Source organism: Schistocerca americana, chromosome 2, assembly GCF_021461395.2.
Source record: "Schistocerca americana isolate TAMUIC-IGC-003095 chromosome 2, iqSchAmer2.1, whole genome shotgun sequence".
Classification (NCBI taxonomy): Eukaryota; Metazoa; Arthropoda; class Insecta; order Orthoptera; family Acrididae; genus Schistocerca; species Schistocerca americana.
Window position 1 is genome coordinate 168879912 of NC_060120.1, and position 26992 is coordinate 168906903.

General features: G+C 39.3%; 1 protein-coding gene across 7 annotated transcripts in view; it reads left to right on the forward strand.

Moving 5' to 3' along the window:
- LOC124592964 (cryptochrome-1-like) overlaps nucleotides 1-26992 on the forward strand; it is a 180257-nt gene that overhangs the window by 92825 nt on the left and 60440 nt on the right. For 6 of the 7 annotated variants that reach the window (XR_006977770.1, XM_047131884.1, XM_047131888.1 and 3 more), the window contains exons 2-9: nucleotides 483-591; nucleotides 4202-4347; nucleotides 6593-6777; nucleotides 12362-12591; nucleotides 12919-13086; nucleotides 16794-16934; nucleotides 23809-23960; nucleotides 24089-24291. Coding sequence is in view for 6 of the 7 variants with exons in the window: in XM_047131884.1 (XP_046987840.1) it covers nucleotides 483-591; nucleotides 4202-4347; nucleotides 6593-6777; nucleotides 12362-12591; nucleotides 12919-13086; nucleotides 16794-16934; nucleotides 23809-23960; nucleotides 24089-24291 (1334 nt within the window). In the remaining variant the exon portion in view is untranslated. The remainder of the gene's footprint in view (nucleotides 1-482; nucleotides 592-4201; nucleotides 4348-6592; nucleotides 6778-12361; nucleotides 12592-12918; nucleotides 13087-16793; nucleotides 16935-23808; nucleotides 23961-24088; nucleotides 24292-26992) is intronic. The other variant, XM_047131887.1, reaches the window with a different exon arrangement.

Below are 26992 nucleotides of genomic sequence, written 5' to 3' on the forward strand. Positions count from 1 at the left end.
TGCGTGAGCTCACTGTTGCGCATCCAAACACACAATCTCTCAGAAAAGTTCGGCAAATGTAGTTAGTATTCGTACACACGTGACGGTTCTCTGTTTTACAGTACAAATTATGTTAACAATATAAACATGTAGAATGATTGTTGCACACCGCAGAGTTTCTCCAATGAGCCCTCCTTCCGGTAGTTGCTCGCTTCATGAAGTATAAAAACAGTAAGTCAATCTTCTGTGCAAGTATAAATAAATAAATACGTAAATACAGGACAAATACATATAATATTAATTGCTTGGTCTTACACTTAGTGCAAAATGTAAACAAGTAGAGTTTTATTAATGTCCTAGATGACAATTCTGGTGGGATGTTGGTGATACGTGCAGTACACTATGCTTGGTCCACAGATATTCCTACGTTTTAGAATATATTTCCCGCTAATTATTTTAGTTTTTCAGATTGCTGTACTAGGCTTTTTCATTTTATTTTTCAGGTTTCTTCTCCAGTGTCTTGAAGACCTCGATTCTAGCTTGCGGAAGCTCAATTCTCGACTGTTCGTCATTAGAGGGCAGCCAGCTGATGCCCTTCCAAAATTGTTTAAGGCAAGTTATTTCCATGCTGTTACTCAAAGCTTAAAAGTGCCAGGTATATTGTTTCATTCTTGTGGCAAAAATTCAATTTTTTTGCTGCTTGGAATGAAGGAAAGAAAATTAAACATAGGATAGGGTAAGGTAATAGACACTACTGTGACAAATATTTATTCACTGATACAATTGCTAAGCAATTTCTCACTGATATATCCTTCAACCATTCATTAGTCATCTGTGGAATATAAAATGTTGCAACGATATATTCAACTGTGTGACAAAACAATAAAAGTATGATATTGTTTAGTAATATTACATACATAGGTCTACAAAAATCACTGATTTAATTTACTTGGTTTCATCAATATGAAAAATGAAAATAATAATACTTTACAACTGTCATTACAAGTTTATTGCAGTACTCTAGCTTTATCATTATCTAAATGTTCTGTGACTGACTAATAACAATTTTGCATAAGATGGCATGTAATTTTCTTTTCAGCTTATCTTATTTTATACTATGAAAGTTTATGGCATGTAATTTTCTTTTCAGCATATCTTATTTTATACTATTAAAGGTTTGCACTTTAAATCTGTTATGAATTTACAGAGTCATTTACTGAGGGGTTGAGGTTTGGGAATAGAGATTTAATCTATCTAATCAAATTTGGAACTGATATGTGCAATGACAAACCAATTTTTGTTGAAATATGCAATTTATACCTGAACAGTGGTTGCATTTCCTCAAGATATAGTTGACTTCCTGTAGGATGACTGCTGGCTTGTTTCTTCAATCTGTATCTGTTAAAACCGCTTAACAGTTCATTATGAGCAGAAACCATGAGCTACAGGAGTTGAGCATAGAGCAGGGTGGGAGACAGGTAGTGTTTTCTGTTTGTGGGCTGGTTCCAGAGTTCTTGGTTACACAGCACTAGCCTGGAGGAGCAGCTCATGCTAGATAATGCCCCTGCCCCCTCCCTCCATACACCCAGCAAATGAACCTTTCAGGGAGGCAGCTTCATCCTAGAAAAGTAGGATTTGGGGGAGGGGGGGGGGGGAATTGGGTTGTAGGATATCAGATATCAACTAGATATGGTATACTACAGAAACTCACAATCAGAAAAAGAAAATATGGTCTTTCAGAGGAAGACCTCTGGCTTATGTAGGTGGAGGGGTTACAGCTGATTATTCCCCTCCCACCTCCCGCTGTGTATGCCTAATCTAAATGAATACATAACAACCTGAGACAAAAGCAAGTGCAAATGTGAGTATAAACAATTACAGTCACTTGATACAGTGTGAAAGGTGGAGCTGTCTGTATTTGCTCACAAGCTCATCAAAGTCTGGTTGCATTTCTAATGCAATTTAGATAACTGTGACTAACTGATTGTCAACCACCATATGCAAATGCAGGTTACATTTCCTTTGGTTCATGACCAAAATGCCTTATGGTATTCCTTAATTTTCTCTTTCCACTTTTTCACAGTTACAAACTTTTCATATAAATTGTTTGTGATATTTTTATTTTACTTGTTTTATGTAAATTATATAGTTAGGTACTGTGTCACCTCCTACTTGGATCTTGGAATACCATACAAAAACATATTATGTTTGTCTACTGGGAATATGGTTCTGAGAATTTAAAATTCATTTGCTTTTATAGCAATCAGAAGACACAGTATAGCTTTTCAAATACCTTTATGGTTTTTACATCTCTTCTTTTATAGTAATATAAAATATGCTGCTGGTTTTGTATGCTTTTTTGTAATGAAAGATATCTGATAATGAAGGATCTATGAACAAAAAGCACTTTATTGCTTCCAATGGCAAACTTCTCTGCCTTTAAAAAGAGGGAGACAGACACACAGAGTGATGTGAACCTTCGTCCTATTTTGTCATAGGTGGTATTTATTCTTTTCATAATTATTTTATATTTAGATATCAGTATGATTTGTTTCTACACTGGGGGTAGAAAACAAAGAAATATTGCCATTTATTCACCATAACATAGGCCTAGTGCAACATCACTACCATTCCTTTGGCAAAATTCTGTAAGTTTAGTTTGTGCAGTTTTTACAGACCGGCCTTGCATTCAGGAGGATGGAGTTTCTAATCCCCATCCAGGTGACCTGGTTTAGGTTTTCCTGATATCCCTAAATTACTTTAAGCAAATGCTGGAATATTTTCTGCTATAAGACCATGGATGTCTACATGTCGCATTCTTGTCAAGCAAGACCTATAAGTATGTAAATGCATGTATATCTGAATTATGTTTTTTGTTTGTCAGCCATAAAGTTGTGAAATCTACAGTATCATTGTAAAAGTGATTGGCTGTGAACAAATGTAAATGCATGCATATTTGAATTGTGTCATTTTTTCTTCAACCATAACACCATGAAATGTCCAATAGACTTGCAAAAGTGGCTGATTGATGAACAAAACTACCAGTACTACTACTACCACCAACACTGTTGTGGAATAAGAGATTCTCATCATCATTTGCCACAACTGAAACTGTGGAGCAGAGTTAATAGAACTGGGAAAAAGAGTTAGAGTGACAGGGGAGGGGGGAGGGGGGGAGGAGATAGAGAGAGAGAGAGAGAGAGAGAGAGAGAGAGAGAGAGAGCAGACCTCAAGTTTTTAAAAGGAATAATTACTTTTTTCAAGGTGCAAAATAATTTAACTAGACATGAAGAGGGCAGGGGGGGGGGGGGGGGGGGGTTCAGCGGTGATCAGCAAGAATGAGTATAATGGAGAGAGAAATTACAGGAAGTAACAGATCAAAATACAAAAGAAGTTATTCCTTTCAAATAATTTGAGCATGTTTTCCCCACTGTGTGTACTTCGTTTTAATAGCTGTCTCCTACTTGACTATTACTCCAGTAGCTCAAGAGCCAAAGTGTTTTGTCTTTTTTTGTACTTACCTGTTCTACAGGAGCAATAGTTTTGTTTATTTGTGAGCTAAATAATGTGTATTTTTGATGACTTGTGGTATTGTTAATTATAAGGAGCACTATAAGTCTTAAAAAAGCCATCAATAGACATCTGTTCATCTGTAATTTACCGAGTAACACAACTAAAAAGTCAACACAAACAAATTAATGTCTTTCCTGTGATTTAGATCAGACACTTGAACTAACTGCTCATATTTAAGACAATTGTGTGTGTGTGTGTGTGTGTGTGTGTGTGTGTGAGAGAGAGAGAGAGAGAGAGAGAGAGGAGAGGGAGGGGCGAGCAGGAGTGAATGAGTTTGGGGAATGGTTGTTGCATCATTCACAAGTACAGTAATTTACTTTCACTCTGTTTTCAGATGGAATGTAATTGTCAGTAAAAGATTTCTGTTATGCTGTATAACTGAATTTCAAATAACAGAGAAGGGCAGATAAGTTTTGTATTTAAGAGTAAGTTAACCATTGTGTGTATAAAGTCCCTGGAACTCGAAAGTAAAGCCTGTAGAAACAAAGATTTTCCTCACAATTAGAATTAGTGATGATTACAATATATAGTGGGTGACCTGGTGTTTTAATGTGATTTATTAGTGGTCAGTATTCTACAAAAATTTAATAAAGATGAAAATTTTTCTTGATGTGAAGGATGAATAAAACAGAGATGCTAATCTTTTTAGCAGGAATGGGGGACAACAAACTTGACCTTTGAGGAAGATCCTGAACCATTTGGAAAAGTGCGTGATCAGAACATAATGGCAATGTGTAGAGAAATGGGAATCTCAGTAATTTCCATAGCTTCACACACACTGTACAGTCTTGATACGTGAGTAAATTTTGTGATTCATTAATTTAGTTGTCAGAGTTGTTTCAGTTATTATATTTTGTTCTTTGGTGCTACTGATTTTTCTGTCACTATGCGTAATATTTGTGATTATTGTTGAAACTTTTAAGATAAACTGACAAAATTTCTCTTAAAATTAGATTTTTTCACAGTAATGGTCTTTTTGGTAATTGTATAAGACAATCATTTGTAGCCTTCTAAGCAAAAGTAGAAAAACTTTGATTATTACTAACAGTAGCTAAGTGTTATTTTATGCATGTTTGTCTATTTATTTATATATTTATTGTCCTCTGAATCAATACTGTGCATGACATGCACATGGTGATGCATAAACATACATTTGATGTTGGACATTATGATAATTTGCTGGCATGAAGTAATATGCCAAAAGTTTACACAAACATGAGCGTACATACATATTTTCTGAGAAGTTATGAACACACAAATTTATGAATACACAAATTACATACTCAGTTACACATTTGTATTTTAGTGCTTTATTCCTCTCACACATATACACAACAGTACCTGGTTGAATATTCTTTCTGCACTTAATTTGCTTAGTAGCAGATGATATAGAGGCAAGATTTTGGCACATACTTGCATTAATGTTTTACTCTTGACAAAATTCTTTGCTGCAATTTGTTTATGTTTCTTTCCACCCATGTGGAGCAGAAATTCACTTGCACTGTAGAAACAATGATCAAATAGGAATGATTTTAATTTTTTATTAAATACAGTCAGGGACTTACTGTTTTTTTTTATTTCTGATGGCAGACTATTGTATATTTTAATGCAGTGAAGAAAGCTTTGTATATCTATGAAAGCACATAACAGGAGAGCAGAGAAATGAAAAACAGATGCTGAAAGTATGATTGTCCCTTCAAAAGCCCAATCCAAGTGATCATTCCAGCAAATGAAAACAGTTTTTCAGACAAATACTAAATTCCATTTAACACTTCCTTCCTTTCTGTTTCTGCTCAGTTTGCGTTCCATACTGGTACTGACCTTACGTGTCTTCCTACTACCTTGTGCTTGTCATTGCTTTCATACATGTTATCTATTTTCCACTGTTCTCAATTACCTCACTGTGCACCAGCTTGTCTCCTTAAGACTACATTCTTTTCATTGTTTTGCATACTGTATTTCAATGTGCTAATGGAATTTATGACATACAAAAGTGATAGACTGATTCTCGTGTAATAAGAGTAGTTAAATATTTGCTTCAGAACTTCAGAGAAACTTACAAAATGTAGATGATAAAATGAAGTTATCTCCAGTTTGACAACATCTGCAGAAATTAACTTACCATCTCTACCTTGGCAAAATCTGTAGAAATTATTACCACTAATATGACTCTGCATTAATTTACTGGTCTCTCTCAGCTTCTAACATACCTCTTCCTTCCACGCATTCCTTATCTATAATTTGATTCACTTAAGTAATGTAAGGAGTAAAGGTAAGCAACTCACTGTGTAGTTCAGGCACTTGGTAGTCGATAGAGTCATAAGCAAGACTGAAAATGTTGCTAAGCTTTTGGATGACGTCCTTCTTCAGAACTAACTGGTACCAAAAACACACACACACTCCCACACACAGACCTCTGTGGCTACATTGTTCCAGCTGTGTTCATTGTTGCAACACTGCAATTTACATTTTGCTATCGCTTTACTCCACTGTTCTGCCACTTAGATCTTTACCCCTTGCGTCTTTCTTAAGAAAATAACAGATCTTCCTCCTCACCCAGAATGGTGCCCCTATTCTTATTACCCCCTGTCTAATCTTCTCTTATAATCTTCTCCCCCCACCCCCTTTTCAGTTCTGTTTTCACTTTACTTCTCTCTATAAATCTTCTTACAACTAAAATGTTACAGGGGATATTACAGTCTGTATATCATCTTGTATATAATCTTATACATGTACCTCTATGCTCCTCAAGCCAACTTTTACAGGGTGTGATGGAGAATACATCCACTACCACTATTATTTACCCCTTCCCTGTTCCATTTCTGGGAAGAACAACTTTCTACAAGCTCCACATCAGTTCTAGTTTTTCTTATGTTCTAGCTGCCATCAGTTCTGAAGCACCATCACTTTTCTCCTGCTCCCAGGATTGCCCACTTTTGGGATCATTTCAAATTCTGGTTTATCACCTTACCAGAAACATTGTGTTAAAGTAAAATCCCTTTTTTGCACTTGTAGATTGATGTAATATATGTTTTTACAGGATCATTGAAAAAAATGGAGGGAAAGCACCTTTAACTTACCACCAGTTTCAAAATATAGTGGCTTCCATGGACTCACCACCTCCAGCTGAACCCAGTATCACACCAGCATGTGTGAAAGATAAATTTACCCCTATTTCTGATGACCATGATGAACGATTTGGTGTTCCTACCTTAGAGGAATTAGGTAACATTGTTATTAAAGTTTTAATTGTTACAGTAAATTGGCTAAGTACCTTAAATGTGTTTTTTTCTTTACTCTGCAGAATTGGCATGCAAGTTGTAATGAAGGCACTGCACAATGGATATATACATAATCTTTTACGTGTGTGTGTGTGTGTGTGTGTGTGTGTGTGTGTGTGTGTGTGTGTGTGTGTGTGTGCATGGAAAGGGGGGGTTAGCTCCAGTATTTCTTCTTCCCATTGTCTCAACTTAGTCATCCCTAAACTGATAAGAAAGAGACTTATCTTTTCGATCTTCTCGTATGTTGAATGCCAGTAAAACTTTTTTTGTTTAGACCTCTTTTACATTTCTAGTTAAGAATATGATAGAATATGTGTGTGGTGTTTTTAATGTTCAAACATGTATTTGAGGCCTTTGCATTTTTCAAGTGTTAGTTTGTTCTTTGTGTTGGAATGTTTGGATCATGATGCATGAATGGTTTGCTAGATTTTCAGTCATGTAAAACTGTTGCTATCCCTATTAATGAACTATTCATTATGAAAGCAAGGATTGAATATTAACAACATATGCAACAAAGAAGAGCACTGCAGGGAGATAACTTGGACATTACTGACTGGCACACAAATTAAAAACATTATTGAACCAATACCAGAGAAAGAAAGTTGCTACTCACCATATAGCAGAGACGCTGAGTCGCGACGGGCACAACAAAAAGATTCACACAATTGTAGCTTTCAGTCATAAAGGCCTTTGTCAGCAGTAGACACTCATACACACACACACACACACACACACACACACACACACACACACCCACACACACACACTCATGCAAACGCAACTTGCACACACGTCTGCACTCAGAGAGCTGAAACCACACTGCGAGCAGCAGCATTAGTGCATGATGGGAGTGGCGACTGGGTAGGGGTAAGGAGGTGGCTGGGGTGGGAAGGGGGAGGGACAGTATGGTGGGAGTAGCGGACAGTGAAGTGTTGCAGTTTAGATGGAGGGCAGGAGAGAATGTGTGGAGGGGGGAGGTGGTAAGTAGCGGAAAGGAGAGAAATAAAAAGAAATTAAAAGACTGGGTGTGCCGGTGAAATGACGGCTGTGTAATGTTGGAATGGGAACAGAGAGGGGGCTGGATGGGTGAGGACAGTGACTAATGAAGGTTGAGGCCAGGAGGGTTACGGGAATGTAGGATGTATTGCAGGAAAAGTTCACACCCGTGCAATTCAGAAAAGCTGCTGTTGGTGGGAAGGATCCATATGGCACAGGCTGTGAAGCAGTCATTGAGATGAGGGATATCATGTTCCAAACATAATATCCCTCATCTCAATGTTCCAAACATGATATCCCTCATCTCAATGACTGCTTCACAGCCTGTGCCATATGGATCCTTCCAACCAACACCAGCTTTTCTGAATTGCACAGGTGGGAACTTTCCCTGAAATACATCCTACATTCCCGTGACCCTCCTGGCCTCAACCTTCATTAGTCACTGTCCTTACCCATCCAGCCCCCTCCCTGTTCCCATTCCAACACTACACAGTCGTCATTTCACCGCCACACCGTCTTTTAATTTCTTTTTATTTCTCTCCTTTCCGCTACTTACCACTTCCCCCCTCCGCACATTCACTCCTGCCCTCCATCTAAACTGCAACACTTCACTGTCCGCTACTCCCACCATACTATCCCTCCCCCTCCCCGCCCGAGCCACCTCCTTACCCCTACCCAGTCACCACTCCCATCATGCACTGGTGCTGCTGCTCGCAGTGTGGTTTCAGCTCTCTGAGTGCAGACGTGTGTGCAAGTTGCGTTTGCATGAGTGTGTGTGTGCATGTGTGTATGTGTGTCCACTGCTGACAAAGGTCTTTATGCCAAAAGCTACAATTGTGTGAATCTTTTTGTTGTGCCTATCGCGGCTCAGCATCTCCGCTATATGGCGAGTAGCAACTTTCCTTCTCTGGTATTGTCACATTTCATCCTGGATTTTCCATTGTTTGACATTATTGAACCAGATTTTTAAAAAGTAACTGAGTCATTAAAAAAAATAAATGAAACAAGAAAGAAGAGGATTAGGATGCGTAGACATTACTGAAACCTATTCAGATGCTAGTCAGAAGGTAATTGGAAATGTTTGGCTGTAACAAGGACTAGCTGCTGAGATTAAGATTCCAGACTAATGCCTTTAATGGACAACAGATACTTTCAAGATGTGAAGTAAAACAATTACATTGTTGTGCACAATCTTTCTACGACTGACCTAGTCAGGTTTATCAGGTACTGCAAGTGTGGTCTTAGGATTTAATACTTCTGTTCATTGCATGAAAAGTAGCAATATTCACTGTAAACAAATTTATGTTGCTACAAATGTTGATAACTGTTGTATGAAAATGATAAGCTATAAGCAGAAGCTTTTTAATGAAACTAATTGAGACGGAAGCAACCATTTTTTAACAGTTTGTTATGTGCACAACTAATTTATGGGAGTTTAACAACAGTTAATTATTAATGCCATCTTTAAAAACAATTTGTCTTCGATAGTGTATAAGCTGGTCCATTTCACACCTATGAAGATTCTCTTTCATGAAGTGATGTATGGAACATGAAGTATGGACAAATGGATGAATGAATGAATGAATTAATTAACCATGCTCAGTACCTCAGTTTCTACGAGAGTGCTTGGAGTCGAGCAGTAGGAAATTCTAAAGCAATTGCTCTCATTGTGTGATGAAGACAACTAAATCAGCTATCAAAATATTGTGGAATCAACTGGAATCTTCAACATGGCTAGACAAGCAAATATACAGGGTAACTTTTGAATGTGTTAAGGAAAATTTAATTCCATACAGATAACGCTGAAAGGAATTGAAAAATTATATACCGCAGTTCACACACACTAACATTTACATTTGTTGTTTTTCTGTAGCTTGAAAGCAACAAGTTGGATCAATGGAAAACTAAATATTTTGTTTCTAAAATGAGCATAATATAAAGAGTTCGTGAAACTCATTCATGTAAATGAACCACATTGGTTGCATGATACAAGAAAACTTTCAGTAATGATCCAAGTGAAAGAGTGTCACAACTGTGGAAACTTTTATTACTGCATGACACAGCCAGAAGAACTACTTTCTGAGTGCCATGAATGAATGTGGCATACTTTTCCTTATGTGTATTTGTTACATATTGTCAACTCATCCAAGAAGTGTCCTACACAGCTGCTTGTTACAGTAACATCACCCTGGTGCCTGATGTGACCACAGGCAGTTTCTGAAGGTTGTTCCTATAAACAAAAAGCTTTGATATTAATTATTGGCTAAACCATAGGACAAACAGAAACTGGAAGAGGAATATTTTTTTGCAAATTAAGTGCACTTCTACAAGTGACACTCCTGTATGCATCAAAAAGTCACCCTGGAAAGGAATATCAACAATATTATGAAAAGGATAGATTGCTACTCACCCTAAAGATGACATGTTAAGTTGCAGATAGTCACAACAAAAAGCCTGTTAGACACTGAGCTTTCGACCAAAGCCTTCTCCGGAAAGCAAACCACAAGTAAGCACATCGCATGCCTGCATAACCACTACCTCTGGCCACTCGGGGCGGATCTGTCTGAAGCGGCCAGAGACATCAGTCATATCTGCATGAGGTGTGCTTGTTTGTGTGAATGTGTATGTGTTTCCCTTTCTGAAGAAGGCTTTGGCTGAAAGCTTAATGTGTAACAGTCTTTTGGGTGTACCTGTCTGCAGCTCAGTGTGTCATCATTATGGTGAGTAGCAGTCGATCCTTTTCACAATATTGTTAAAAAGTCACCCCGTATATTTTCTAGAGTAAGCATTGTCGAAAGAATTTAAGATGTTGTAGACCTGTTTCTGAGGATTTTGTAGTAGCTTCGGGCTATTGCATGGGACTCTATGAAGTGAATCATGGCAGTGAATATGGAGACGCACTTACCTTGAGGAATGGTACCTACAAGTATGGATGGAGATGTGCAAGTAAGTAGTTCTGGGTCATGAGACCCCAAATGGTGGAAGTGTCACTGTTTCCTTGCCCGTGACTCCATTCTGCTTCTCTCTTTATAGTGTCAAGACAAAGTGAAGAGCTCCCTTGCCTGGCCTCTAGATTTGAGGAGTGAGCTGGTAGGAGTAGAAGACCATTAGTCTGTTAAAAGGGGTGGCACGCCCCCCCCCCCCCTCCCCCCACTTTTCCTCCTTTTTATACCTGGGATAATCCTTCCTTCCTAAGGGATGGATTAGGATGGAATAACAATGACTACACTTGTTCAGTACTATGGTTTACAAGTGATGAGTGTGCAGCAATCTTGACTCAGCTGTGGGTAAGTGTGACCAACTGGGAATTTAGTTCCACAGATTTTTCAGCAACATAGTGCCACATGGGAGTTTTATCGCTGCTGACTGACAGTTAAAGGTGTTCTTTATTTGAGGGTCATTCCCCATTTGTGGTTATATTTTTTCAAAATGTTTTCTAGATTTGGTGTACAGAGCAGTTTGTGGATAACCCTATGTTTTCCATCACCAGTTTATCGTAGCCTTGGTACATCTTGGGACTGCTGGGAAACCATAGAAAAAGAGGGAGAGGGCAGTATTTCAACATGGAATTTCTTGCTTATTGATTTGATGTATTACTCTTTTTTGTTTTATTTATTCTTATTCGCTTCTTTGTTGGGAGGTTGGTAGAGGAAACATTAATGATTCCATTAGAAGTTAGTATTCATGCAATATAATGGATGTTAATTAGTCACTTTGAGCATTAAATTTGTTGTGCATTGTGGGAAAATTATTCCATGCAGATATCACACATCATTTTTAGAAAACTTACAAAATCTGCTATGATACAAAGTGGTGTTACAGTACTCATTTAAATGCAAGAACTGTTTTTGTTTCCCAGTTGGAAACTTGAAGGTACAATGTAAATTTTATATTTATTATAATAATTTAGTGGAGATGTTGAGTTACAGGCAGGCACAACAAAAACAAGTGAACTTTTGGCCAAAAAGGCCTTCTTGTAAAGAAGACAAAATGCATATGTGTGTGTGTGTGTGTGTGTGTGTGTGTGTGTGTGTGTGTGTGTGTGAATGGTTTGTCTATTTTAGAAGAATTACTTTTGGACAAAAGATCACATGTTTGGCAGTCTTTTTGTTGCACCTGTCTGTGACTCAACATCTCACCAAGCAGGGTAGCGCAGTGGTTAGCACATTGGACTTGATTTTGGGAGGACAGTAGTTCAAACCTGCATCCAGCCATCCTGATTTAGGTTTTCCGTGATTTCCCTAAATCACTTAAGGCAATTTCCAGGATGGTTCCTTCAAAAGGGCACAGCTGCTTTCCTTCTCCATCCTTCCCTAATCTGAGCTTGTGCTCCATCTCTTATGGCCTCATTGTCAATGGCACATTAAACACTAATCTCCTTCTCCTCTTTCCTTTCTCCTCAACATCTCCACTATATGGTGAGCAACAATCTGTCCTTTTCATAATATCATCAGTAATCCATCCTGGATTTTATATTGTTTGTCGTAATAATGTATTTTACACTATTAATTATTTCTTTTTTTCTATATTAGGTTTTGATACTGATGGCTTGATGCCTCCTGTGTGGCAGGGAGGAGAATCTGAGGCACTTGCGAGGCTGGAAAGGCACCTCGAAAGAAAGGCATGGGTGGCATCCTTTGGAAGACCTAGAATGACATCACAGTCATTGCTTGCCAGTCAGACAGGTCTCAGTCCGTATTTAAGATTTGGCTGTTTGTCTACGAGGCTTTTCTATTACCAGCTTACTGATCTTTACAAAAAGGTAAGCACATAGTGGTACTTCCAATTTCTACAGTTATTATTTGTTGTTGGTTATAGCTTCTGAGTAGGGCTTTTTTATTCTAATTGCTTAATCAGGGCTCTGTTGACAGTGTTTTTGTCATATTATATATGATTTGAACTGAGAAATTGTTTTAACCATTAGCTAACTGACATATTAGCTGATAGTTAAATGTGAACTCAGAGTCAAATGCAAAATACTTTTTATAACAATTGTGCAAAAAATTGGATAGTTATTTCAGTGTGCATTCTTTCATAACTTTTTTAAATATTTTCTCACAGATGTTATTGTTTATTCAATGTGTTCCAGATAAAAAAGGCATGCCCGCCTCTTTCTTTACATGGACAGCTGTTATGGCGGGAATTTTTTTACTGTGCAGCAACAAAAAATCCATATTTTGATAAAATGTATGGAAACCCAATATGTGTACAAATTCCATGGGACAGGAATCCAGAAGCACTTGCCAAGTGGGCCACAGTAAGCATTGTTTTACTATTTATTTGCCTTTCTGTACATTTGTAAATCTACGTTGGAGTTTCTTTCCAAATGTGTGGTACCATACCTTCTTTAGATTAATATGTCATCATATTTATCATCTGCAAATGTGAGCCCATTTGTGAATGACTTTGTACCCTGAAAGTACCTACAATATGCTGTGCTTATAGATCTTATGAGGGGTCTTAGTAGGGAGTAAAATCATAAATTTCCTGTGGCTTATAGGTGAAAAAGCATGGCAAAGCAGAATGCAGAATATGTTGAGTGAGATCAAGATTACAAGAAGCCTGGCTAAATGATTAAAAGTACTAATTATCTCATGGACAATAAGATGGGTTACCATGTTTTTTCTGCACTGGCAAACTTCACGAATGACTAAACCTATGGGTAACCTCACAAGGATATGGTCAGACGTGTCATGTCAACCTATTCAATTTCTTTCCCACTGTTAACTACCTTGCAAAATTGCTCTCTACAAAATTTCAGCTGCCAACATGAACTGTAAGTTATCAATAGTAATTATGAAGTAAGACACTTTTTGCGTTGTTTCCACACTTGAAACTGCCTGGTGTACAACCCTGAATTTTCTCACTGCACAATGCAGCATTCATTTGCATCTGCTTTCTTTGGTTTTTGAGCCAAGTGCTGAAACTCTACCTAAAGGTGATCAAAACATAATGTAATATTTACAAAGAAAAAAAACTTACCTTTTATCAATAAAATGTTTTTTCTTCCAAATTGGTAATGAGCATACACAACTTCAGAGCACTTCTTATATCACTGCTGAATGGGTTGCTGGAAATGAACAGTTCACTTGTTGTTCAACAAACAATATTTGATATGTCTTGGGTGTAGACAATCTTTAAAATGCCAGCCAAGTAAAATACAAATTCATGAAAGCACAAGTCTACCATTCAATAACCATTAAGAGTACAGATGTTATAAAAACCTTTAAAAATAAAATCACATATCATACAAAATGTCTTCATACAAAGTGTAGCATCACATTTGTATGCCCTCACCATCAGCTGCTCAACTAATGACGAGTCACTGTTACAAAGGATAACTATCAAAACATGCCAGAAGAGGGCCTGGTTGTATGATAGCAGTGGTGTTAAAAGCATTCATAGAGATAAGTGAGCAAATTGATACCAAAACAGTACTTGAAAATTATAAAGAAAATATGGATGGAGACCTAAATGTAAAATTAAATGCAATAATTCAAATTGTACCTATAAAAATACAATTATACAAGGGATATCGGGAAAGTAGTGTTACAAGATTTTTCAAACGTACACAAATGCATGTATTTCAATGAAACATATTGGAGCAGTAGCATAGGTATTACATCATCTTTTCACATAATCACCATTCATGCTTTTTGCCAACTGCAGGATGAGCTTCTTATTTCCTGCTTTGTAAATATCTCCCACCAACTCTACTTTGATTTGCACCTCCTCATTGTGGGAAAAGTATTTTCCACCCACATATTCCTTCAATTTAGGAAATAAATGATAGTTGCTAGGTGTAAGTTAGGTGCAAGACCAGGACTGTGATTGGAGTGGTTTAAAAGATTTCAATGAAATGAAATCAGCAACTCTTAAGTTGCTTGACTGGAAGGCTGCCAAACATTTTCATGAAGGAGGCAGACTCCCTTCATCAGCATTTCACACTGTTTTTTGTGTATGGCTCTGCAGAGTTTCTTAATGGTCTCACCATATCATGCAGAGTTGACTGTTTCACCTCTTGGGAAGAATTTGACATGCAGAACCCCTTTTCTGTCCCATAGAATGGTAGCCATTACTTTTTGAACTGATTGCTGACTTCTGAAGTTTTTTTGTTGAAGGGGATTGAGTGTAGCACCACTGCTTTGATTGCTGCTTGTTCTCTGAGATATGTTAGTGAACTCATGTTTCTTCCCACATCACTATGGAGCTGAGAAAAGTCTCATTGTCACTTGCAAAATGACCAAGAAACTCTCACGAATATCCTAGACTTTGTTGACTTTGTGTTCTGCAGTAAGCATGTTCGGAACTCATCGCTCACAGAGCTCATGATATTCTAGTCGATCAATCACGACTCCATGAAAAACGGTTCAAGAAACTTCAGGACACAGTTCATGCAGGTCATCAGTGATCATGTGGTGATCAAAACAAATATGCTTTTCACATTTTGCACCCGTTCATTATTCACCATGGTCGGGCATCTACTTCTCTCTTCATCATGAATTTCTGTTCTTCCAGGAAAGTGAAATGCTGTACCCATTTGGTCACATGTTGCCATGACATAATACCCTCCCCACTCACTGACACAAAATTGTGATGAATCACCGTGGCACTCATGCATTTCGCATTCAAGTAGCATATTACAGAACACATTTAGCATTTGGTGGGACTCATTTTTAACCATCACCACAGTGAGAATCAGAATGCTCTTGATGACCCTTATCATACATTCATTTCAGTGTACTCTACCATACACAACAGTGGCACCAACTATGAAAAATTCAGTTCCCTGGTAGAGCAAAGGGCCTTGTAACCTTACTTTCTGGTTATCCGTAATATATTGTATAATTCATTTGATGGGCAGTGGGGAAGGGGATGAAAGGAGAACAGGAGGGGGAGGGCAGGAGAATCATAGTGGAATTCATAAGGGTAAGGACCAATAACATAAAAAAAAGTGCATACTCATGAGAGGGTATGAGGAGAAGGGGACATATCAGGGATGGGGAGAAGCATCTTTATTAAAATTAATGTAGCCACTGCACCAATATAAACAATGAAATATCAAGTAATTTAGGAATTTACAAGCAATACATGGATTACAAATGTCATTAAACATCATTGCACCATTGAAGCAAAATATAATACACAAACTAAAAAGTATTTATAAATTTGTTTACAAATTTTGATAGTTACTGTTTATAATGGCTACAAACAAATACTCATCATACGTTGTTGCACCTGCTCTATAGCTATCTGTATCGCAGAGGCACACAAGTCATCCCACGTCATCATTGTTCATGGTTTGTGGGGACAGCGTATATAACAATAAGTATTAATATCCATTGTAAGAGAATATGCAGGAACTTCTGATGTTTCTTAACAAAACATCTCTGATCACAATCATGAATCCTGAAGCTGATGAAATACATTCACATCTCCCAGACCATAATACAAAATACAAAATATCTTCCTGTTAAAAGAAGTGTCCTATAGTGAAATACAATTTACAGCAACCTGCCTGACTACATAAAACTGGAGAAAAATGAAATCCTTTTTAAAAACAGTCTAAAGTTATTTCTGCTGAACTACAGTTTTTAATTTGTAATTGACTGCCCTGTCAGATGAAATGGAAATTCATGATGTAGAATTCTGGTAGGCCTACTTTGTATCGTGCTTGTGTGTGTGTGTGTGTGTGTGTGTGTGTGTGTGTGTGTATTCAGATCAAAGTGAAGAAATGCTTGAAGACTATGACCATCATTATCTTATTTATGTGCTCTTTCACTGTAGGCTACAGTGCTTCTTCTGTATCTAATAAGATTGCTTATATTCTATCCAGGATGACACATTATTGGAAAAACTGCAAGCAAATATATTTTGTCATGTGCTACAAAATAATATTGCAAAATAAGTTAACATCACATCGTTGTTACACTTTTGTGAAATAATTATTACTTAATATTTCAGGGCCAAACAGGTTATCCGTGGATTGATGCTATAATGATCCAGTTGCGTGAAGAAGGTTGGATACATTATTTAGCTAGGCATGCTGTGGCGTGTTTCCTTACACGAGGAGATTTGTGGATTTCATGGGAAGAAGGCATGAAGGTATGTATTTCAAAACAATAGTTGTTATAACTGATGTTCAGTTCAGTGAGAAAAAGAGGGCATAAAAATTGGATTTATAGAGGAAAAATTGTTTAGAATGTGAGATAAAACTCACGTTTTCACTGAATTTCTTAATGAATTACTTAATAGGTCAGTGCTGTTTCATTCATGTAATATCTATTGGTCATTAAATTCAATAAATTCTTCCCACCAACAGATGAGAACACAGGGACAAAAAAGGCACCACTGAAAGCAGTTTCATTGGAATTACTGTGACAGGCATTGCATATTTCACCAGTAGACATCAGTTTTGCCAAATCAATTGTAAAAGACATCACAAAAATCATTAGGTTACTCAAAAGGAGTCTTTCTTCTGGCTATGGTAGTATTTCAGTTGTTGTTGTGGTCTTCAGTCCTGAGACTGGTTTGATGCAGCTCTCCATGCTACTCTATCCTGTGCAAGCTTCTTCACCTCCCAATACGTACTGCAGCCTACATCCTTCTGAATCTGTTTAGTGTATTCATCTCTTGGTCTCCCTCTACGATTTTTACCCTCCACGCTGCCCTCCAATACTTAATTGGTGATCCCTTGATGCCTCAGAGCATGTCCAACCAACCGATCCCTTCTTCTTGTCAAGTTGTGCCACAAACTCCTCTTCTCCCCTATCCTATTCAATACCTCCTCATTAGTTATGTGATCTACCCATTTAATCTTCAGCATTCTTTAGTAGCACCACATTTCAAAAGCTTCTATTCTCTTCTTGTCCAAACTATTTATCGTCCATGTTTCACTTCCATCACTTCCATCACTTAAATCTATACTCGATGTTAATAAATTTCTCTTCTTCAGAAACGCTTTCCGTGCCATTGCCAGTCTACATTTTATATCCTCTCTACTTCGACCATCATCAGTTATTTTGCTCCCCAAATACCAAAACTCCTTTACTACTTTAAGTGTCTCATTTCCTAATCTAATTCCCTCAGCATCACCCGATTTAATTTGACTACATTCCATTATCCTCGTTTTGCTTTTGTTGATGTTCATCTTATATCCTCCTTTCAAGACACTGTCCATTCCGTTCAACTGATCTTCCAAGTCCTTTGCTGTCTCTGACAGAATTACAATGTCATCGGCGAACCTTAAAGTTTTTATTTCTTCTCCATGGATTTTAATACCTACTCCGAATTTTTCTTTTGTTTCCTTTACTGCTTGCTCAATATACAGATTGGATAACATCGGGGAGAGACTACAGCCCTGTCTCACTCCCTTCCCAACCGCTGCTTCCCTTTCATGTCTCTCGACTCTTATAACTGCCATCTGGTTTCTGACAAATTGTAGATAGCCTTTCGCTCCCTGTAGTTTACCCCTGCCACCTTCAGAATTTGAAAGAGAGTGTTCTAGTCAACATTGTCAAAAGCTTTCTCCAAGCCTACAAATGCTAGAAACATAGGTTTGCCTTTTCTTAATCTAGCTTCTAAGATAAGTCTTAGGGTCAGTATTGCCTCACGTATTCCCATATTTCTACAGAATCCAAACTGATCTTCCCTGAGGTCGGCTTCTACCAGTTTTTCCATTCGTCTGTAAATAATTCACGTTAGTATTTTGCAGCTGTGACTTATTAAACTGATAGTTCGGTAATTTTCACATCTGTCAATGCCTGCTATCTTTGGGATTGGAATTATTATATTCTTCTTGAAGTCTCAGGGTATATCGCCTGTCTCATACATTTTGCTCACCAGATGGTAGAATTTTGTCAGGACTGGCTCTCCCAAGGCTGTCAGTAGTTCTAATGGAAGGTTGGCTACTCCTGGGGCCTTGTTTCGTCTTAGGTCTTTCAGTGCTCTATCAAATTCTTCACCCAGTATAATATCTCCCATTTCATCTTCATCTACCTCCTCTTCCATTTCCATAATATTGTCCTCAAGTACATCGCCCTTGTATAGTCCCTCTATATACTCCTTCCACCTTTCTGATTTCCCTTCTTTGCTTAGAAATGGATTTCCATCTGAGCTCTTGATATTAATACAAGTGGTTCTCTTTTCTCCAAAGGTTTTTTTAATTTTCCTGTAGGCAGTATCTATCTTACCCCTAGTGAGATAAGCCTCTACATCCTTACATTTGTCCTCTAGCCATCCCTGGTGAGCCATTTTGCACTTCCTGTCGATCTCATTTTTGAGACGTTTGTATTCCTTTTTGCCTGCTTCATTTACTGCATTTTTATATTTTCTCCTTTCATCAATTAAATTCAATATTTCTTCTGTCGCCCAAGGATTTCTACTAGCCCTCGTCTTTTTACGTACTTGATCCTCTGCTGCCTTCACTACTTCATCCCTCAAAGCTACCCATTCTTCTTCTACTGTATTTCTTTCCCCCATTCTTGTCAATAATTCCCTTATGCTCTTCCTGAAACTCTGTACAACCTCTGGTTTAGTCAGTTTATCCAGGTCCCATCTCCTTAAATTCCCACCTTTTTGCAGTTTCTTCAGTTTTAATCTACAGCTCATAACCAATAGATTGTGGTCAGAGTCCACATCTGCCCCTGGAAATGTCTCACAATTTAAAACCTGGTTCCTAAATCTCTGTCTTACCATTATATAATCTATCTGAAACCTGGCAGTATCTCCAGGCTTCTTCCATGTATACAACCTCCTTTTATGATTCTTGAACCGAGTGTTAGCTATAAGTTGTGCTCTGTGCAAAATTCTATCAGGCGGCTTCCTCTTTCATTTCTTCCCCCCCAATCCATATTCACCTACTATGTTTCCTTCTCTTCCTTTTCCTACTATCGAATCCAGTCACCCATGACTATTAAATTTTCAACTCCTTTCACTGTCTGAATAATTCCTTTTATTGCATCATACATTTCTTCAATTTTTTCGTCATCTGCAGAGCTAGTTGGCATATAGACTTGTACTAGTGTCATAGGCATGGGCTTCATTTCTATCTTGGCCACAATAATGTTGTTTGTAGTAGCTTACCCGAACTCCCATTTTTTTATTCATTATTAAACCTACTCCTGCATTACACCTATTTGATTTTGTATTTATAACCCTGTATTCACCTGACCAAAAGTCTTGTTCCTCCTGCCACCGAACTTCGCTAGTTCCCACTATATCTAACTTTAACCTATCCATTTCCCTTTTTAAATTTTCTAACCTACTTGCCCGATTAAGGGATCTGACATTCCACACTCCGATGCGTAGAACGCCAGTTTTCTTTCTTCTGATAACGATGTCCTCCTGAGTAGTCCCCACCCGGAGATCCGAATGGGGGACTATTTTACTTCCGGAATATTTTACCCAAGAGGACGCCATCATCATTTATCCATACAGTAAAGCTGCATGCTTCAGTTAAATAATTAAAATATTGTGCTAACTTGGTTGTGCCACCCTTGAGTTCTGCTTTGAAACTAGTTGATGAATTGATGTACCTTTTCTGAAACTCTGGACATAATCGTATCTTAACAAGGGAAAATGAAGCTTCACATTAACATATGGTACCACCACTGTAACCTTTGGTGCTTGGTCCACTCCTGTTCTTGCCATATGTAAATGACTTATCTGGGATATCAGAGGATTCTGAAAAAAATATTTTGTTTGTTGAAGGCACATATTATTCAATTAAAAAATAAATAAATAAATAAATTTACTGGTTCAAGAAATAAACATCAATAGGCATACACTAGATGAGGCTCCATATGTGAAGTTCCTAAGCCTATAAATACACTCCTGGAAATGGAAAAAAGAACACATTGACACCGGTGTGTCAGACCCACCATACTTGCTCCGGACACTGCGAGAGGGCTGTACAAGCAATGATCACACGCACGGCACAGCGGACACACCAGGAACCGCGGTGTTGGCCATCGAATGGCGCTAGCTGCGCTGCATTTGTGCACCGCCGCCGTCAGTGTCAGCCAGTTTGCCGTGGCATATGGAGCTCCATCGCAGTCTTTAACATTGGTAGCATGCCGCGACAGCGTGGACGTGAACCGTATGTGCAGTTGACGGACTTTGAGCGAGGGCGTATAGTGGGCATGCGGGAGGCCGGGTGGACGTACCGCCGAATTGCTCAACACGTGGGGCGTGAGGTCTCCACAGTACATCGATGTTGTCGCCAGTGGTCGGCGGAAGGTGCACGTGCCTGTCGACCTGGGACTGGACCGCAGCGACGCACGGATGCACGCCAAGACCGTAGGATCCTACGCAGTGCCGTAGGGGACCGCACCGCCACTTCCCAGCAAATTAGGGACACTGTTGCTCCTGGGGTATCGGCGAGGACCATTCGCAACCGTCTCCATGAAGCTGGGCTACGGTCCCGCACACCGTTAGGCCGTCTTCCGCTCAGGCCCCAACATCGTGCAGCCCGCCTCCAGTGGTGTCGCGACAGGCGTGAATGGAGGGATGAATGGAGACGTGTCATCTTCAGCGATGAGAGTCGCTTCTGCCTTGGTGCCAATGATGGTCGTATGCGTGTTTGGCGCCGTGCAGGTGAGCGCCACAATCAGGACTGCATACGACCGAGGCACACAGGGCCAACACCCGGCATCGTGGTGTGGGGATCGATCTCCTACACTGGCTGTACACCACTGGTGATCGTCGAGGGGACACTGAATAGTGCACGGTACATCCAAACCGTCATCGAACCCATCGTTCTACCATTCCTAGACCGGCAAGGGAACTTGCTGTTCCAACAGGACAATGCACGTCCGCATGTATCCCGTGCCACCCAACGTGCTCTAGAAGGTGTAAGTCAACTACCCTGGCCAGCAAGATCTCCGGATCTGTCCCCCATTGAGCATGTTTGGGACTGGATGAAGCGTCGTCTCACGCGGTCTGCACGTCCAGCACGAACGCTGGTCCAACTGAGGCGCCAGGTGGAAATGGCATGGCAAGCCATTCCACAGGACTACATCCAGCATCTCTACGATCGTCTCCATGGGAGAATAGCAGCCTGCATTGCTGCGAAAGTTGGATATACACTGTACTAGTGCCGACATTGTGCATGCTCTGTTGCCTGTGTCTATGTGCCTGTGGTTCTGTCAGTGTGATCATGTGATGTATCTGACCCCAGGAATGTGTCAATCAAGTTTCTCCAACCTGGGACAATGAATTCACGGTGTTCTTATTTCAATTTCCAGGAGTGTATATGATATCTCTCATAGCTGCGACATATGTAACGTTCTTGTATTTATTTTTCTAGAATTCTTTATTATCAGTTAGGTGCACACAATAGCATTTTTTCTCTGTTGCCATCTCATTTTCATTTGCCTTGAAATAAAAGAAAAGCGGGAGAGGCAGATGTTATTTGTCTTCCCCTAGGAGTTGTGAAACTGAGCAGATGCAAAGAAAGGTGCACCCAAGTTTTTGTAACAGGTTTGGTAAAATAAATGGTGCATCACGAAATAGGTTGATGTGGACTAAGTTATTCACTAAACTAATTAATCATTCTACATTTACGTTTACTGAAAAGAAGAAAGAGAGAATATGGATGCAAAGCAAACACAAGATTTCTTCCACCAGTCACAAAGAAGCAGCAGCAAAAAATTATTTGAGAGCCTGCAGATAGATAATAAACTGAGATGGCACAAACAAAGGGATAAATCAAACAATGGAAAATCCAGGATGGAATGTAACAATACCAGAGAAGGAAAGTTGTTACTCACCATATAGCGGAGATGCTGAGTCACGATAGGCACAATATAAAGAGTCACACAGTTAAAGCTTTCGGCCATTAAGGCCTTTGTCAGCATTAGACACAACTACACACACACACACACACACACACACACACACACACACACACACACACACATAAATGCAACTTGCACACACATCTGCAGTCTCAGAGAGCTGAGACCACAAAGGGATAAGTTAGCTAAAATTCTGAGTCCTGCCTGCTGTGCACTTAGAGATCCCTGTCACTGCATTGATCTAAAAACAGAATTGCTAGTCCAATTTGCATTGTTCCACTCATTAATGACTGAAACCTTATCTTCTGGGGCAATTTGGTAAATTCTTAAAAATACTGTATTCATTCTATGGTAATGTACAGTAATAAGAGTGAATTTAAGTTGAACTATTGCCATTCACAACCACAACACTAAGAGTAAAATAATTTCTGTGTAGACTATGCACCCTTATTTACTGTTCACAACAGAATTTTATGTTTTAGTACAAGTCTAAACAGGTTGCAATCAGATGTCAGGGATAAAATTGAAAATTGCCATATACTAAAATAACAAGATAAATGATTACATTATTAGTGTGCTTCCTTCTAAAATTTATCAGAATATCAAAACACAAGGAAGTAATTATAATTTAACTCTAATGCTGGCATTAAACAGATCTTGACATATCCAGTATACTGACAGCTGATAGTGTTCTTTGTAAGGGTACAGAAATGCTGTTTTAAATATTCAATTAAAAAAAGCAGATAGGTAATATAAGAAGAGGAACAGTGAGTTTTTTACTTCAAAGTAGCTCTTACACCTCTAAAATAATCTAGAATTAATTCCCATAGTTAGAAAATCAAGCACTAATCGTAATTTATTGATTGCATACTTTACAACAGTAGTCTGCAGAAGTTGCTGCTGTCTGTTAAGGTATAGCTTGACTGCTCCACATCTTAAACAACACTTCACTTTGGATCTGCAGAATGAAGAGTAAATCTAAATATATCAATTCTTGCATAAAATATGCACCCTGCATTTTGTTTTTCTGATGTTTTCAACTTTCTCATAATCTCCTCACTATGATTTATGGAATATACAACATATTTACTGTCATCAAGACACATTTTTCTATGGTCAGTAATATCCACATTCTCTTGTTGGAAGCATTTAATGCATTACAGAATTATCTTATTGTACAGGTGTTTGATGAACTACTGCTTGATGCTGACTGGTCTGTTAATGCTGGAATGTGGATGTGGCTGTCTTGCTCATCCTTCTTTCAGCAGTTCTTCCATTGTTATTGTCCTGTCCGGTTTGGTCGCAAGGCAGATCCAAATGGGGACTTCATAAGGTATTGAAATATTATGATTATGACATAGCATATCTTCGTATATTTGTTGTTAAAGTTGCATATGGACTGTGTTTAAATGAATGTTGAATCATCTCGTAAAATCAATTTTTTTTTCATGTTGCAAACAGGAAGTACCTGCCCATTTTGAAGAACTTTCCAACACGGTATATCCATGAACCTTGGAAAGCCCCTGAATCAGTACAGATAACAGCGAAGTGCATCATTGGGAAGGAGTTTCCTTTGCCTGTAGTGGACCACCAATACGCAAGTCGAATAAACATAGAACGAATGAAGCAAGTGTATCAACAGTTAAGCAAATATCGAGGTCCAGGTGAGCTGTAATACCAGTTATAGACTGTGAACTAACTTTTAAATTTGGATCAGTATTTTACATAATGTTGTGCTTGAGAAATGTGTAGCTCGGTTTAGTACTAGCTCCCACCACCCTAGCTGTCTGCATTTTTCCATGATATTATTATAAGTACAATCTAGTGATGTATTCATTAGAAATCTGTAGATTTGTCTTTGAGTACAGGAAGGCCAGTTCAATTAGTAAGATAGTGTAAGATAGTTATACCTTATATTTATAGTGCTGTATTTTCATAATTGTGTAGGAAATGGGAGAAAATTAACTTCTTTTTGTACATACTATCTCAAGTGTAGTCATATGTTGTATTTGAAATGTTTTGAGGTAAACGATGATCATCTTAACTCAAGGTGACAGGGGGAAGGCTGTTGTCATCATTGGTGAACAATTGATTTACAGTCTGTGCAAAAAGTGTTGTTTGTCACAGCTAAAATACATATAATATTGAAGATATGCATATAAAGTGATCAGTTGTTGAATTGAATCTGTGTCAATGAGCTGAACAACTCTATGAGAAATTTAGACAGTATGAAACATAAAGTGTTAGAGTGAAACACAGATAAGTGACTGAAGATTACACATACACTAGTATGAGAGTCTCGATCAAGTATTGTACTGTAGCATAGGAAACCAGCTTCTGTCTTGTTTTTCTCAGCCTCTTCCTGCTCCTCCCTAGCTGGCATCCATTATGTACCATACAACTATGACAAGGGAGAAGCAAAACTCAAGTTTTTTTAAAGAAATCCAGAACTGTGTTAGATCAGAGAAAATCGTAGAAAGAACAATAATTTTCTTCATGTCTGTACCACAGCCATATATTTGTTGAAGTTTGTAGTTGTGGTTTCACCTCAGCTGTTGTTTATGTGTATTTACTTTATTTAATTTTGCATTATTGGCCAATTTGGCCTTACAGGTCATTCTTAAGTGCTGTAGGTGCCAACATGTCATAATATATCTTATTATTTGGCAGTGGATATGGCAGTTCTGAAAGTGAGCACACATGTGCAAGCATTAAACCTAAAAGAGAAATTGACCAATCATGCAAAATTAAATAAATTAAATACATGTAAACAACAGCTGATACTATGACCTTCATAGAAATAACTTTCTGAGACAGTAAATTCCTGTGGGCTTTGAACTGTTGTTTTGTTGCTTCATTAACCTGCCATTCTTCTCTTGAGACCAGCATTTGCTGCATGTTATGGGCTGTTTGTTACTCTCATAGGGTGGTTTGATTAAGCTATCATCAGTAATCTATTTAGTGCAAGCCTCTACATCTCTCTGTCACCACTGCTGCAGTAGCCACCAGAAAGATCGCGGGAGGCACAAATCGGCACGGCGTGTCACGGATGGTAGTTGCCGCAAGTAGAGTCCCGTCCACCAGAGGGCACGCGAGAATTCGGACGCGACCTCTGCCGGCGTAACAACAACAACAACAACAACTCAGGCAGCACGGGCCGTGCCCAGTCAGTTAACATCGAGCATGCATAGGACACAGTCCCGGTCTACGCTAAGTGAAGTGCGACGTAAACGTGAACAGTGTTACTACACAATTGGCGACGAGTAGGGTCGTTCTTTCGCGTATTGCGTCGTTGTTCCGGTTTCGCAGCTTCTCCACGGCATGGAGGATTTAGTGCGGGTTTTGGTTGAGCAGCAGACGGAGCTCATGGCCACCATGAAACAAGTGCTTCCGGCGTTGCTCTCCACACCGTCTGCTCCAGCGCCATTCCCTCCCCCCTTTCCCCCATATGACAAGACGGCGGAGGATTGGGACGCATATGAACATCGCCTTTGGCAGCATTTCCAGGTGTTTCATGTTGCCGATGCGGAGGTATGTCGTGCTCTCTTCTTGCCTTGGATATCTCCCTCGCTGTATCAAGTTTTGCGGCAGCTAGCGCCATTGCAGGAACCCTCGTCCTTGTCTTTTGATGCATTGTGTTCATAGCTGTATTCATATTATCGCCACTGCACGCATGTTGTGGCGGCTAGGGTCGAGTTCTATCAATGCAAGAAACAGCCCCATCAGTCTTACCAGGCGTGGGCCGCTACCCTGCACGGTCTTAGTCGCAAGTGTCATTTTGTCACGGAGCAGTCGCGAGAGTCGTATGCCCATGTTATGGTACGCGACGTCATTGTTTGTTCGGCCCCTGATAGGGAGGTCTGGCAACGGGCCCGGCAGTTAGAAGACCCTTCCCTTGAGGAAGTCCTGTCCATTGCTCAATCGTATGAAGTCTCTCACGCCACAGGTCAACAGCTGGAAGCGTGGTGCGACGTCGCGGCGGTTCAGGGCGGCGCGGCCGCATCCACTGTGTCCGGGGTGGACGACGTGCGAGCGGTACAATCCGGCCGTTAAGGCCGCTCCCGCACAGCGCGTAAAAGAAATTCCGGCCGCTGGCCCCCGTTGCCATCCTGTGCGTCGTGCTATATACATCATGATCGGTCAGAGTGCCCCCAGCGTTGGGCCGTTTGTCACAAATGTAATAAAAAAGGACACATTGCTAAAGTTTGCCGCTCAGCCTCAAAGAGTCGAAGGAAGGAGGTACAGAGGACATGGACGTTGACATCCAGGAAGTTTCATGGGGCCAGGCTCCCAACGCATCGGCATGCAAACTCTTTATCGAGGTGTTGGTTCTGTCGCGCCGGTTACAACTGCAAGTAGATACGG